The 14,191-nt window shown below is 39.8% G+C and overlaps 1 protein-coding gene across 2 annotated transcripts in view; it reads right to left on the reverse strand.

Annotated features, from left to right (window-relative positions):
* The window catches only part of COLEC12 (collectin subfamily member 12), a 73,257-nt gene that overhangs the window by 6,011 nt on the left and 53,055 nt on the right, over positions 1 to 14,191 (reverse strand). For both annotated transcript variants that reach the window (XR_014170127.1, XM_081918075.1), the window contains exons 3-6: positions 6,008 to 6,130; positions 4,660 to 4,758; positions 2,787 to 3,833; positions 80 to 550 (exon numbers count right to left, since the gene is read on the reverse strand). Coding sequence is in view for 1 of the 2 variants with exons in the window: in XM_081918075.1 (XP_081774201.1) it covers positions 80 to 550; positions 2,787 to 3,833; positions 4,660 to 4,758; positions 6,008 to 6,130 (1,740 nt within the window). In the remaining variant the exon portion in view is untranslated. The remainder of the gene's footprint in view (positions 1 to 79; positions 551 to 2,786; positions 3,834 to 4,659; positions 4,759 to 6,007; positions 6,131 to 14,191) is intronic.

A 14,191-nucleotide genomic window follows, 5' to 3' on the forward strand; every position in this document is an offset into this window, starting at 1 on the left:
CAAATCAGATACAGTTTGACTATAAGTCACTTTGAGACACAGACAGACCGGTAGAGATGTATGTGAGCAAAGAGCTTACCATTAGCCTCGCTTTGTAGTGCCACCGGTATTCCTGGACCTGGTGGGCCAGGAGGTCCAGGTTGGCCCTGCAGTCCACGCATTCCAGGTGCGCCAGGCAGACCAGGCAACCCACGTGGACCAGGTATTCCTGGCTCCCCAACAATTCCTTGTAGACCTTGAGGTCCAGGGGGCCCCTGTGGGCCAGGGGGGCCATCTTTGCCAGGTGGTCCAGGTAGTCCTGGTTCTCCACTAGGTCCTGGCAGACCAGTCTTCCCTGTTGAGCCTCTCTGGCCTTTGGATCCAGGTGAACCTCTGGAACCTTTCCCGCCTTTTTCACCCGGTGGTCCGGCTGGTCCAATCGGTCCCTTTTCACCTTGAGGTCCTGGTGGTCCTGGTTCACCTTTTTCTCCTTTTTGTCCTTTGGGCCCAGTAAGGCCGGTAGGACCTTGGGGCCCTCGGTCCCCCTTGGGACCTCTCGGGCCTGGAGGTCCTGAAATAATTTGAACGTGAGGGCAAAGTTAATATGGCAGTTCAATATATTAAAATTAAATTACAGTAAAAACACTGGATTGCTGTATCACAGTACCAAGGACTGTGTATATGTATGTGGGCAAAGAGACTGGAACAGGTTTAGGAGCATGAGAAAAGCCCTGCTGGTAAGACCAAAGGCCTGTCTAGTCTAGGGTCCTGTTCTCACAGCGGCCTGGGACATGATTCCCAGGAACTGGTATTCAGAGACAGATTGCCTCTGATACTAGAGGTAGCATATAGCCATCATGACTAGGAGACATTAAATAGTCTCATCCTCAATGGATTTGTCTAATCCCCCTTTGAAGCCATCTATGTTGGTTTCCTTCGAGTACATCATGTAGCAATGAATTCTCTAATTCTATGCCGTGTGAAGATGTACTTCCTTTTGTCAGTCCTGATGATCCCCAGTTCCATTACTAAAGAAGGAGGATAAAACTTGGTTAGCTTTGGGCCATATTTTTTGTGTTTAAGGTCTGCCTATGGTATAATAGCACACATACTGCATGTCAGGAGGTATGCCTGAGTTAACAAATGGATACATAGTCGATACCTATCAAATTCTTGATAATCAGAACAAATGAAAAACCAGCAAAAACTTATTTTAGTGGCTATTTCAGAATGTTCTGAACACAGCATTAACTAACTATCTGTTACTCTTTTTTCTAAAACTGAATTGTTTGGGGACAGTGCAACTAATATTTTTCATTCATTTCCACCTAAGTAGGAATTGGTATTTCAGGGCTGAAACACTCCTTTACCTACTAGATTATGTATTAAAAATTAATTCCTATAGAGAAAAGCCACTGATTTGATTGAGATGGTACAAAATTTCAATTACAGGCAAATGCAAGAGGATAGGTAATTGTTGGGAATATTAAACTGCAAATTAAGTTAGGAAGGTCAAGATCAACTGGTCAACATTAATTGATGAAAATACTTATTTCTTCTTACATTTATTTCTGTGAGTGGAAACTAATCCACAATTTATATTAAATTTTGAAATACTTCCACATGTGGGCTTCCACATAATTGTGCTTCAAAATCCACCACAATAGCATATATATACTATATCTCATCTAGTGCCACATACCAATAATTCCTGCATTTAACGTGAAAAGTAGTTCTACATTATCAAAGTATTAACTTTTTTCCCAATGTCCTTTATGCATGTTTCGGCAGTCAGTAATGCCCAACTTTCCCTTCTGCTGCTTTTCATTGACTTTTTTATTTGACTTTGTTCAGAAAATGTGTATTTAGCATTAATCACCCCCTGCCCCCAAGTACAGACATCCCATATCATTTGGGATTTTGTTTGTGTTTCTTGGTATTTCTTGGCATTGCACATCTTCCAACTTTTTGAAATCCTACAGTAGAACTTGAAAAGCGTTTAATTGAGTAATTATCTTTAACTAACCACTTAGAGGAGAGGGCATAACATTTACTATTTCATTCCCTAACACAGAAATATACTGAGTTAAAAATCACCTCAAAAATAAAAATGCTTTGAATCCCCAGTGATTAAAGTTTTACGTCCTATCTCACAGATTTGACCTCTCTTTGACACTTTATGTCAAATTTAACAGATTGGGCATAAAATATACAGCCATTTTCATGCATATGTAGCACTATTTCCTTTTCGGCTACTCAGACCAACAGCAAACTTGCAGAGAACACAGGCAGACATGCAGAAAGCAGAAACTGTCTTTTATAAGAAGGCATTTATGCACTCTATGAAACAGACACCATGTATTCATTCTGTAGCCAAGTTAATCAAGGTGGTGGTTCATAGTTAAAAGGCAAGTACAATTTAGAACATCGTAGGATATCAAACAAGCACATGCAGCCATACTACAGAATATTTAGGTGCAGAACCATTGGCCAAATTAGTGTTAAGGAAAAGTAAGGACCCTTCAGTAGTTCAGTCCCAGAAATTCAGATAGCACCAGATTGGAAAGTTCAAGATGTAGTACCACAAAGAACAAGTGCTTCCTAAGCAATGCACAGAGGGGCACAGAAATATTGTGGCTTCTGGCACAACAGTAATTGTACAGCCTTGGCTGAGTGAGCCGTACTACCCACTTGCACTAGCATCCATGGCCATGATTTATGATGATATTAACATTGCAGGGAAAAACAAACATTACTAGTCAGTATCTTGGCACTATGTACAGTGGATTATCTGAGACATTTCTCACCTTGTAGTATTGTGAAATTCTTAATGAGCTGGCCATGTTTAGAATCTACCAACTTCATTTCTTCCATTACTACAGATAAATTGGATACTTCAATATCTAATCTTGTCCTCATCACGTCCTGTTGCATTCTGAGAGCAGTTGCATCCAGGCGAATATTAGCTAATGTGTTGTTCATAAAAGTCAGCTCGTCTGTATGTTTACTAAGAGTATCTGTGCATGTTGTCCGGACATCGTTGAGGTTGCTAGTTAGTGTCCGCAAGTGATGAGCCGTGTAGCTAATATTACTAATGATGTTGACAATATCTTTCTCAAAGTTTTGAAATCGGTCTTCTTGCTGGCTAAACTTGGCAGATGTTCCATTTTCATATTCTTTATGGCGTTCTTGGAGCTCCTTCAAACTTTGTTCATTGGCTTGTGCAATAGTGGTGATGTTCTCCATCTGTCCACTGAATGAGCTAAGCTGACTGCTCATATCCTCAAGTGTATCATTATTAGCTTTGGCCAAAGCTGAGTTATTGGCTGCTAATGTCTGCAAATTCTGCACTTTCTCTTTGAGCCAGTCTGTGTCCTTCCGTGCTTGGAGGGCAACCTGCTGAAGGTTTTGAAAGTCGCTTTTGATCCTTTGGATAGCTTGACTTGTATCATCCACAGATCTCTGCAAAGCACTAATAAGATCTCTTTGCTGAACTTGGGTCTGATTGAGATTGTTCAGATTCATGATGACTATGTTATGTGAGTGCATTTGACTTTGCAAACTTGTCTGAATGTTACTCGTGTCTTTCTGAAGGTCGTTGATGTAGCCATTGTAAGCTTGGAGAGTTTTGTTGACACTTAAAATCATGAAAGAGTTGCTATCCAAAACACCTTTCATTTGGCTCTGCCGCTCATCTAACATGTTCCCAGACTCCTGCAACTTCTCCAGTGTATCTTTGTTCTTTGCTGTTTTCTCTGAAATCTCATGAAGCTGTTGGCGGAGGGCCAGAATGTCAGCCTTGAAGCTTGAAAGCTCTGTGTTGGTGCTCACAGCTTTCTCTGCAGCTTGGTAATCTAAAAAAAAAAAAAAAAAAAAGGAGAGCAAAAATATAATAATTCAGGGGTGATTTTGTAGCTTATTATTTAGCAGAGGAACTTTGCTCTAATAGAGTTTGCTTCTTTGTTAATTCAACGGATGAAACAAACCAAAGATATTTTGGCATATGGCTGATTTTTAACTCTAGAAGAACAGAATAATGGCTCCTTTTCCTTTAAGACAACATAACCTGATAGTTCCTTTTTCTTTAACATAAAACGCAATGGTGCACTTAAGTGCCACTAGTGCCATAAGAGGTCCTAATTTTCACTAGAGTACACATGAATGAATCTCATGGAGAATGGCATTGCCTGCAGAACGGCATTGCAAAATTCTTAGAAGTGCAAACTTTGAAGGATGGCTAGCTTTCAGTTTGTGAATTCTTTTGGAAAATGCAAACTGCGTAAGGTTCATCTTTAAATGTGAACTGAATTTGATTTCTCTTCCATCCCTATGCATGGGACAAGCTGGATTTCTTCAAGGGATTAGGGACAAAATATTTCCTCCCTTCTGGGAATAGTTCCAACAATATAGGTTTCTCCATTGAAAAACCAACACCACTGCTCTTGAATAGGGTTTAAGTACTAATTAACTGACAAGGAAATCTGATCAGTTCTCGAAGCTACCAGCATGAGTTTGACCAAACTGCAGGAGGCAGTGGAAGACTGGCGTGCTCTGGTCCATGGGGTCACGGAGAGTCGGACATGACTAAATGACTAAACAACAACAAACTGACAAGGAAATCTGATCAGTCAATAAACTAAACAATAATTAACATACTGCTTTTGTTTGCATATGAATTACCCAATTTTTTCAGGTCACCCTCCACTGTTGTGAGTTTCTCAGCATATCTTTTATGTGAATTTTCCATCCCTCCAGTAACATTGTCCATTTTTTCTACAACTGGAACAATAAAAACAGTATCTTAGCAATAATTCAAAAGGACAACACCATTAAACAGAGTTGGCATAAACTAATTAGAGATCTTGACTTCCCCCATTTCAATTCTAGAGTCTTGGCACCACCATAGGAAGCTTTGTCTCTGTTGCCAAATATCCTGAAATGGCACCAAGAAAAAACAAGTGTTTAAAAGTTTTTATCCACCCCAAACATTTGATATTGTGTGGGGTTAAAAAAACCCCACACTTAAATATTGTTGACAATTTCATTCTCTCAGTGGCCCAGCCAATTGCTACCAGAAGTTTCACGATCACAAAATTCCTTAGGACAAAATATCTCCAGGAATTACATTACAATATATTTGTTTGGGAATGAAGGCTCCATCCTCATGAAGGTTGATAAAGAGGAATTTACTTGGATGGAGTTAATAATAATAATAATAATAATAATAATAATAATAATAATAATAATTTATTTATATCCCGCCCTCCCCAGCTGAAGCTGGGCTCAGGGCGGCTAACAACAATCAAAATAATCCAGCATTCTAAAAACATTCATTATAAAATTAATTAAAATCAAATTGATGGCAACCATTAAGCAAAATTCTGTGCAGATTGCCAGAGGAGGGGGTCAGGCTGCACCCTGACCAAAGGCCTGGTGGAACAGCTCTGTCTTGCAGGCCCTGCGGAAAGATGTCAGGTCCCGCAGGGCCCTAGTCTCTAGTCTCTAGAGTTCCCAATGGAACCTCTTCCATACAAAGAATTTTGTTCTCTCCCAAAGTTTACATTCCTTTTCCAAAGCACACTTACATGAAAGTCAGTTCCCTGGTAATCAACATAGTCTAAGGCTGGAAATTCTGTATTTGGTAGGATTTCAAGGACTGTTTGTGTGCAGTTCACCATACATGTGAAATAACATGTGGCCTGGGACATATACATATAATCCTAATTTCTGTGATCCTTATCCAGATGGTACACATTCCCTAATAGCCTGCTATATGTACAGAATTTCTGGATGTTGCAACTGCATAAACAGGCTCTTATTTACAAGTAAATATGTATAGATCGGGATGAATGTATATTAATAAGACTTTGAAAATAACAGTTCTAATACTGAAATATATATCAGATTAGCCTTTTCTGAAATCATATCATACTGAATCTGAAAAATCCTTTTATTTATAAATATTTCCTTTCATCCCTTTTTCTTGGATTCCTACTCAAAAGGCAGCTGTTATAGATGTGATACATACCTTTGTATCCAAGAATGGCTACTGTTATTGTTAACAAGGCACATAATATATACAACAGTATGATGGAAAACTTCAGTGCCCAGTTGCTTTTACACTTGGTGCATTGTGTTCCTTCTTGAATGCCTGGAAAAGAAAATGAAGAGTTTACATCTAACTCTATGTCATCATTTTTCATGTATAGGCCTTTTCACCCTGAATGCTTTTCAGGTGTTTTACATTTTTATTCTGTTAAGCTTTTAAATTTTCACGTCTGTGTCCTGGACCATGGCAGTAAGCATTCCCAGGATACTTTCAATAAGATCTGATGCTCTCTGGAGGTTTCCGTTAGAAAAACAGCAGAACTGTGGAACCATTTTTGCTCCATGAAGGCCCCAGTGCAGTAGCTCCCAAGCCTTCTTGCCCAGGGATCACCTGAAGTTGCTGAGGGTCTTGGCAGATGAAATAATGATTTTCCTCCCTGTTGTATTTTATTGATTCTTTTATTTCTTCTAGTTTTCTTACTAATTCAAAGAAACAAAAGGCAACTAAAAATAAAAACAAATATTTAATCTGATAGGTGTGCCACCTCCTATCTTCAACTCCTCTTCAGCTACAGAAATGCTGTGGAACACTTGAACAAAACTAATGGTCTACCAGTTGTGCACAGACCACAGTTTAAGAACCCTCGCACTAGTGGAAAGCTAGTGGAAAGCCAGTGGGGTTCAAGCATAATGCTACACTATTCTTTAGAATGAGCCAAGCTTCCTTACTGGACTTGTGCACTCGCCTTTTCCCTGTGGTAAGGATGGGTTTGGAAACTTTCACTTTGCTTTTTGTTTTTATGAACCACAGTTTTTATGAACCACATGACAAATGTCATCCAAATCCAAACAAACCGTGGTTAATTTTAACTATGATTACGAAAAACCAGGCAACTTCAAATTGAACTTTATGAAGCTAGCTTGTTTTCACTAACCATAGTTAAAGTTAGCTACACTATAGGACTCTGATGACAACTCTAAATTTGCATTTAATCTGAAACGTAACTTGGAACCTTCTGATCTCTTCCTTGCAGCAGGGAGCACTGGATAAATCTGGGGGTGGCGAGGGAAGGCTAGGCTCATTCTTGCAATGCCAAACCTTAGCTTTAAATGTCATCTGAACACAGCTAACAAAACTGCAGCATTTCAAAAAGCAGATCTATTCATTTTTATCATATGTGATAAAAGGTGCTTTTCTTTTAACAAGGGTGCTTTTCTTTTAACTGATATTAAAATAAACTTTTCTGCATGAAAAAAGAAGTGTGCAAGAATCATCTTATTCTTAAGAGCTTTTTGACATCTTGTTAGACTAGTATTGTATACATTGTTTTGTTTAGAGGTCATACATTAAGTCATGCAGAACCGAGCTTAGTCTGCATCAGATTTTCATTTGTTATTATTGTCCCATGGTTTGCACACTCTGTTATGCAATCTGAGCACATGGCTTTAATGCTGAGCTGCTCCCAGACTTTTGTCACTGGTTGAACATACCAGAGAGTCGGGGTCACTTCCGCATGTTGCACATTTCTCATTGCTGACTTAAACAACGTTTAATAAATATCAGATGGGAGACAATGGGCCTCCTTTCACTTGACACACTTTTCTGTTTCCTGGCTTATTAGAATAAGAGCTCTGTTTTTTCGTCACTGTTGGGAAGACATCTGGCTAAACAGAGTGAAATTCAGTACAAAGGGATCCAGCTGCTACACATGTTTTGGGGACCCCCTTTCTCCAGGAGCCAAGATGGTCACACAAAAACAAGCTAGAAAGACATCCTCCTGTTACTAGCCTTTGTAGTATTTGTTTTTCTAGTATTACATTCCAGTGACCGGGGACTTTGTTCTCATGTGGGGGGTCTCCATCTGCAGATTCTTTTGGAGCTGCAGATAAACAGTTTTACTACTCAAGAATGAAAAAAAAAAACATGTTTTGCCCCTTTTCAGGAAGGAGAGGGATGCTTTTCAAGGAGGCAGACTCCTTAATATATTTAATTTCATCTCATATGTCATTCTTTTGAATGTTAGCCTCTCTCACTGAGTTATTTCTATGAGCCTTACTTTACTACCTTAGGTGAAAACATAATACCTATCTTTAACATAAAGCAAAGCAACAAAGCTCTAAAGAGTCTGTTGAAATGAATATCTGGATTATTTATCAAGACAAGGCCCAAATGTAAACTCTGGTTCTGATCTTCAGATTATCATTTTGCAGGCTGTGTGGGGAAAGAGTTTGAGGGAAATTATGACAGTCTTCATCTGCTTAAAATAGATTTTATTGGCTCTGGAAAGCCCTATTAGGGCCAAAAGTGGTGGGGGGTGTTAACTGATACAGTGGTACCTCAGGTTAAGTACTTAATTTGTTCCGGAGGTCCGTTCTGAACCTGAAACTGTTCTTAACCTGAAGCATCACTTTAGCTAATAGGGCCTCCTGCTGCCGCCGTGCCGCCGGAGCACGATTTCTGTTCTTATCCTGAAGCAAAGTTCTTAACCTGAAGCACTATTTCTGGGTTAGCGGAGTCTGTAACCTGAAGCGTATGTAACCCGAGGTACCACTGTATTTCATTGAAAGATTTTCATTTATAAAGGAATAGAATAAATAAATTAAATAAATAAATAAAAGATAAAAGCTAAAATAAAAATATGTGCAAAGGGGCAGGAAAACTGTTGCAAGAGGGAATCTCATGAAATATGGTAACATTTGGTCCTTCAACAAGCATAAATGCATCCATGCCTCTGAATTTCAATAGGATTTTTATTTGTCTTTTCCATCAGTGCCTCTGAAAACCATTGACCAGTTTCTTAAAGCTGTGTACACATGAAGGGACAGGAGAGATCTCATTTGCAAAACCACTGATTCAACTGCTGCATCCATTCATTAATCCTTTCTTTCTTCCATAAAAGGTAAAGGTAAAGGGACCCCTGACCATTAGGTCCAGTCGCGGACGACTCTGGGGTTGCGGTGCTCATCTCGCTTTATTGGATGAGGGAGCTGGCGTACGCAACTTTGACGTGCTTTTGAACTTCTAGATTGGCAGGAGCAGGGACCGAGCAACGGGAGCTCACCCCGTCGTGGGGATTTGAACCGCTGACCTTCTGATTGGCAAGCCCTAGGCTCAGTGGTTTAACCCACAGTGCCATCCGCATCCCCTTTCTTCCATATCTGACATAATAAAGTGTCCCAAAAGGATACCATTATTTTCTCTGGAAGAGTTTCATAAAAGGAAATACTTCTGGTTGTATGTACTGTACACAAAGCTTTTCACTGAATGGAAGAAACCCCATTATCCAGTTTGACCATAATCTCTGACTTTTTTTTTTTATAACCCAGTCATTTTGCTTATGACTTTGCTCTTGCTCATTGTAGGCCAGAGATACAGAATGAATAGATAAAAAGCCTAATTACACACTTCAGCAGCCTTAGCCATTAATTATAGGGAACCACCAAACAATACCCTACTGTGATTAAATACAACATATCTTAATTGAAAGGACAGAAGAAAAAGACTCAACCACAACATGGGGGAATTTTTAAAAAGACACACACACAAAGTGTCTGAATTCCATGTTAACCAAACATTATGAACTTCAAGACTGCTATAGTTCATTTTGAGGAAAAGCACAGATTTGTTACAGCAGGATGTCAAACCACAAAAATGTGCCAAGACAATTAAACTCCTAGGGCTGACAGCCTTTAAACTGCCAGTTTAAATGGCAAGGCTTGCAAAAACACAATCTTACCAAAGGCTTTTAAACTCCAAAGTGGATTTTTAAGCAAAAAGATGGATATGGGGCAGAGCAAACCCGAATGGGGTCAGGCCAGACAAGCCCATCAGAAGGACAACTCCACCAACCTATTCCCAACAAGGCTGGTCAGGAGGTTAGGACTGCACTGTTAATGCAGCATTTAAAACAGGGAAAGACATTTTAATTTGAGTAATATTCTCCAGACATGGCTGTGAATGTGGAATGGTAAAAATATACACTGTCAATCACCAGTTGCCATCACCATCATAAAGAATTTGTGTGCTGCAACTTCTGAACAAGAATTCCATGAGCACTATTCAGCCAAAGCTAAACACTTTTAAGGTCCATTGATGCCAGTGGGAGAATTACTCACATGATTAGCCGTCTCCCACTAAAATCATGTGACTTAAAATGGGCTTAACATTGTTTGGATGTCAACCAGAGCATTTGTTATGAAAACAGCAAGCAATATGAAGGCAATGCCAGTCCTCCAGAGACGCATGTACATATATTATTCACATGTGCAACATTCTTCACTCCCCATCCCCCATGGTTGGACTATATAGCTCAGTAACCCCAGAATATCCCACTTTTTCTTTGGATGTTTCTATTTTCATCAGAGAACTGTTGGAGGGTATGGAGTTATGTGACCCCTGAGCCAAGGAGATAAGAAACTAGACAACCTTTAGAAGACATCCGAAGGCAGCCTTGTATGGGGAAGTTTTTTAAGTTTAATGTTTTATTATGTTTTTATATATGTTGGAAGCTGCCCAGTGTGGCTGGGGTAACCCAATCAGGTGGGTGGGGTTGAAATAATAATAAAATTATTGTTATTATGGAATAGGATGTACCTACAGTCGTACCTCTAATTATGAACTTAATTCATTCAGGAGGTCCGTTCTTAACCTGAAACTGTTCTTAACTAGAGGCATGCTTTCACTAATGGGGCCTCTTGCTTCCGCTGCGCTGCCGGCACACGATTTCCGTTCTCATCCTGGGGCAAAGTTCTCAACTCGAGGTAACTCTTCCAGGTTAGCGGCGTTTGTAACCTGAGGAGTTTGTAACCTGAGGAGTTTGTAACTCAAGGTACCGCTGTATTTTCATCAGAGAAACGTTGGAAGGTATGCATAATAAAGTTGGAACACTATAATAAAGGGAAAAAATTATATGGAGGGATATTGCTTGTGAATTTTTCATTCCAAATTGGATAGACAGGGTCATCTCTTAATAAATGTCTTGCTGATTGTTGCTTTGGTACATTAGTTTGTCATCCAAGAAGTATTCTAAAACATATTTTTTTACTTGGCAGCCACAGAGCTACTCCAGGCAGCTTAATATACTCCTTGACTGCCCTTTTTATAACGATCTTAGAAACAATTCTATCCATTGTAAGGTCGCAGCACGGTTGGACTAGATGGCCCTTGGTAAGCATCTATGATTCCTTGACGTTTCATGTGTCTCTATTCTTTAACAAACTGCCTTGTCATTTGCTTTTTGACAGATCAGCTGGTAAAACTGTCAACATAATTGCCTTTTATAATCTATAAATTCCTCACAGCTTCTAGCTTTAAATATCTTACTTTCTAGCCCTGGAGGAAAATGTGCACTAAACATTTAGCTAAAATTCACCCTGGCTTTAAAACAATTAAACCTGTCTGCTGCTGATCTGAAAAATAAATACTTGAAGTTTTCTGCTGCATTTCTATTTAATATAATAATTTACCTATTTCTAGAGGGGTAGTCATGTTGGTCTCTTGCGGCAAAAATAACAACTGTAGGTATTAGGCAATGTCATGCTCATTATCTAGCAGATTACTCCAGGGATTGCCAGGAGTCGACAACAGTCCTTTCCTGTTTTTGCTTTTGGTGTGGTGAATAAAAATGTACCATGTTTCCTCACAATTATCTTTGTTTGGTGTATTTGTAAAACTTAGTTTTTCAACGGGCGCTATCTTCCAGATTTTCTCATACCATGCTCCAGTGTCAAATTAGCAGCTGTCTTCCAGTTTTGAGCTAAAACTTTTCTGGTGGCCACCGTAAAAAAGATTAATAATTCTTTTACCACTACGTATCTTATATCTTCAGTAAACAAGTTTGATAATGCTCATCTGAGGTCACAGGGAAGCGTTTTACCTGTAATAAGACTTACTTCATCTATTACAAAACTCCAAAGATATTGAAAATTCTTGCAGCTCCACCACATGTGATAAGATCCCAACTGTTGGAACCATCTCTAGCATAGTGGGTTTGATTGCAGGTTTTTTCATATAGCATCTGATAGGTGTGTAATGCCACCTATGTATAATCACACTACCATATTTACTTGAATGTAATGTGCACCTTTTTTTACCAAATTACATTGCGAAAATTAGGATGTGCATTAGATTTGATGGCACATTCGATTCAATAGCAAACTTAAAAAACACAGCTGACATAGCAAATACTTTTTTGGTTTTAATGTTTTGAAAACTGAGGTGCGTATTAGATTCGTGTAAATATGGTATTTTCCTTTATCTTTGCTGATACAGACTTCCTCAAAAATTTATCTGGATTTGAGTTTCAGACTGGTTTTCTGTTGAAATTCACCTCCCATGTGGTTGCTATTTGCCCCTGAAGGTGCTGTTGAGAGAGAGAGAGAGAGAGAGAGAGAGAGAGAGAGAGAGAGAGAGAGAGAGAGAGAGAACAACCCAGAAGGAAGCCATTTTAAATAGAAAACCAGTGTAGGTCCCTAATCTGGATTGGGTGTGTATTGGGCCTTACTGATTTCTTTTTTACTGCAGAAAAACACTTAGATCTCACTCTGCCCTTTAGGAGTTTTTGCAACCTGTTTGAAATGGCTTTGCCATTTCAACACAATTGTTCTGCATTCAAAATATGCTGAAAGAAAAAGACATACGATTTGTATCCAGCCATATTATTCTCTTGCCTGGCAATGTGTTTTCAAAATAAATGTAAAATGAAATTTTAATTCCCTTTTTGTTTTCTTTCAAGGTGAAATGGAATTACTGATGTATTTCCTGGTTCTTTATGAATATATTTTAAATGTTTAGGTCTAATTTCTATTTTGGTTCTTAGTTCAGAAGCTTTCCCACCTTAAATGTTTCCTAAAATCTGATGTCTCACTCAATTACTTCGAAAATCTGATGCCTTGATTCAATTACATGCCCCTCTTCTCAATCCACTAATGGGGGTCGGGGAGCCCAGCCAGATTAATCTTTCTCCAAAGCTACAACTCAGCTTTGGTTATCAAAGAATTGATCCCCCACTGCTTCTTTGCTAAACTCCATTTTGTGTGAACTGAAGCATTGTACAAGGTCTCTTATCCCCATGGTAGTAACCCTCAGACTTCTTTGCATTTTTCTGCAGCATGTGGTTTGGCTTGCTCACACAAGCTACATCAATTGTGAGGAACCTGTGCCCTTCCAGATATTGTTCCCATCCCCAACTCTCATCAGCATGGCCGAAACCAGGAATGCTGGGAGTTGTAGCCCAACAACATCTGAAGGGGCACAAGTTCTATGGAGATCCAGTGTACTCTTGGAAATTTAGAGGGCACCTCCACTTTCCTTGTCCCAGATGTGGAAGATTCATTTGATACATACCGTATTTTTTGCTCCATAAGATGCACCCGACCATAAGACGCACCTAGTTTTCAGAGGGGGAAAGCAAGAAAAATATATATTCTGCGCAGAGCATGTAAGCGGCTCTCACTTTTCTTGCTTTAAACCCTTCTGTCCCTCCTCCTGCTTCGCTGAGAAGCCAGCAGAGCAAGAGCGATAGTTGCGCAGCGTGTCTTCTTCTGCTGGCTTCCCAGCAAAGCGGGATGAGGGACGAAAGGGAGCGGAGCCCTTACAAGGGAGCGCTGAGCAGAGCCCGGCAGCAGCTCTTGCTGGCTTTTCTGGGAGGTGGGGGAAGGGACAGAGGGCAGCCCATCAGTCCCTTCTCCCACCTGCCAGAAAAGCCAGCAAGAGCCACACACACGTTCCACGTGGCTCTTTAAAGGGAGCGCTGAGCAGAGCCTCCTGCCTGCATTCACTCATAAGACGCACACACATTTCCCCCTACTTTTTAGGAGGGGAAAAGTGTGTCTTATGGAGTGAAAAATACGGTAATTGGTTCCAAAGCTAAATGTCTGGAGTGCTGCGGGTACTAAATAAGCACATGAGACAGCCCCAGAGTTGAGTTTGTTCACTGCTAGAGGAACAAACAGAAAGGCAGAGAAAATAAAATGTCTATGCCCTCAACAGTGAATCCAATAAGGATGCAATCACTATATAATGTAATTGTGCAATTAGGGGGGGCGGGGATACTATCCACTTTGCATGTAACATCAATTTTGAGCAGTAGTTGACCTTTGTAAAAAAAAAAAAAGACTCAGGTTTGGAATGTGGTCAGTTTTTCAATCTGAGTGTTCTTAAGTA

The sequence above is a fragment of the Podarcis melisellensis genome (assembly GCF_964234715.1).
Source record: "Podarcis melisellensis genome assembly, chromosome: 7".
Classification (NCBI taxonomy): Eukaryota; Metazoa; Chordata; class Lepidosauria; order Squamata; family Lacertidae; genus Podarcis; species Podarcis melisellensis.